This window comes from Orycteropus afer, unplaced genomic scaffold, assembly GCF_000298275.1.
Source record: "Orycteropus afer afer isolate SDZICR_OR568_19922 unplaced genomic scaffold, OryAfe1.0 scaffold00155, whole genome shotgun sequence".
Classification (NCBI taxonomy): Eukaryota; Metazoa; Chordata; class Mammalia; order Tubulidentata; family Orycteropodidae; genus Orycteropus; species Orycteropus afer.
Window position 1 is genome coordinate 7,089,463 of NW_006921742.1, and position 1,227 is coordinate 7,090,689.

Genomic DNA, 1,227 nt, shown 5'->3' on the forward strand with positions numbered 1-1,227 from the left:
GCTGGCCAAGAATGATTAGTTGATGGTGAAATATGTAATAAAAAGCCTCTTCTGGCTTATTTAGTACAGTAGTGTGTAACGGTTCAAATCCACCAGCCACTCCTTGGAAGGCAGATTGAGCAGATAATCTGCTTTTGTAGTGACATCGCCTCGGAAACCCAAGGAGGGGCCGCTATGAGTTAAAAAACTCGATGGCAGTGAGTTTGGTTTTTTATCTTCAAGACTAATATTTTCTAAAAATTTTTCCCGAAGGTATCAAGAAACTAACTGATCATGTTTCCTTGAAGTTGATTCTGTACTTGATTGATCAATGTCTCTCATATTGAATATATTAAGAGAGATGCTGGAATACTTTGGTGTTCCCATAGACCAGGTAAATGTCTTCTGATGGACTTGAATATACGGTTGTCTTTGTTTTTGAGTCTCATTTTGATACTGATTGATTTGTAAAGATTAAATTTTTACTTTTTAATTGTTACTTCTCTTTAGGTGGAACAAAGGCAAGCTAGCTTTGATAGTTTGAATTAAAGAAAAGGATAAGATTATTAAACTACTTACTTTACACTGATCAAACACCAACAGAAGATACAAAAGAAGCAAAATACAGATATGACCTTCACGGAATATTATTGATTGCATAAATTAAAAATATATGTAATTATCTAGTGATATATTGGTTCTGGTGGTGCAATGGTTAAGGCTTGTCATTACAGAGTCCCTAGGTGGTGCTAATGGTTAAGCTCTTGGCTGCTAACCGAAAGGTCAGCAGTTTGAACCTGCCAGCTGCTCCACAGAAGAAAGAAGAGGCAGTTTGCTTCTATAAAGGTTTATAGCCTTGGAAACCCTATGAGGCAGTTCTATTGTGTCCTATAGTCATTAGGAATTGGAATCGACTCGATGGCAGTGGGTAGTGGTTTATTTAGGATAATCTATAAACAAGTTTGATATTTGGATCTAGAATGACAATTTAAAGTGCAGCTATTTCAGAATAAATCTGAAGGGGAGAGGATGACTTAGGTCTGAGAATTATAAGCAAATCTAATCTGCCTACCAAAGAAAGGTGATCCTACAGAATGTGGAAATTATAGAACAATATCATTAATATCACACGCAAGTAAGATCTTACTGAAGATAATTCAAAAATGGTTGTAGCAGTATATTGACAGAGGACTTCCAGAGGTGCAAGCTGTATTCAGAAGAGGATGTGGAACAAGGGATATCATAGCT

General features: G+C 36.3%; 1 protein-coding gene across 1 annotated transcript in view; it reads left to right on the forward strand.

Moving 5' to 3' along the window:
- Positions 1–310: 310 nt before the first annotated feature.
- Positions 311–1,227, forward strand: part of MTFR2 (mitochondrial fission regulator 2) — a 16,148-nt gene continuing 15,231 nt past the window's right edge. The window contains exon 1 of the mRNA XM_007946317.1: positions 311–373. Coding sequence (XP_007944508.1) covers positions 311–373 — 63 coding nt within the window. The remainder of the gene's footprint in view (positions 374–1,227) is intronic.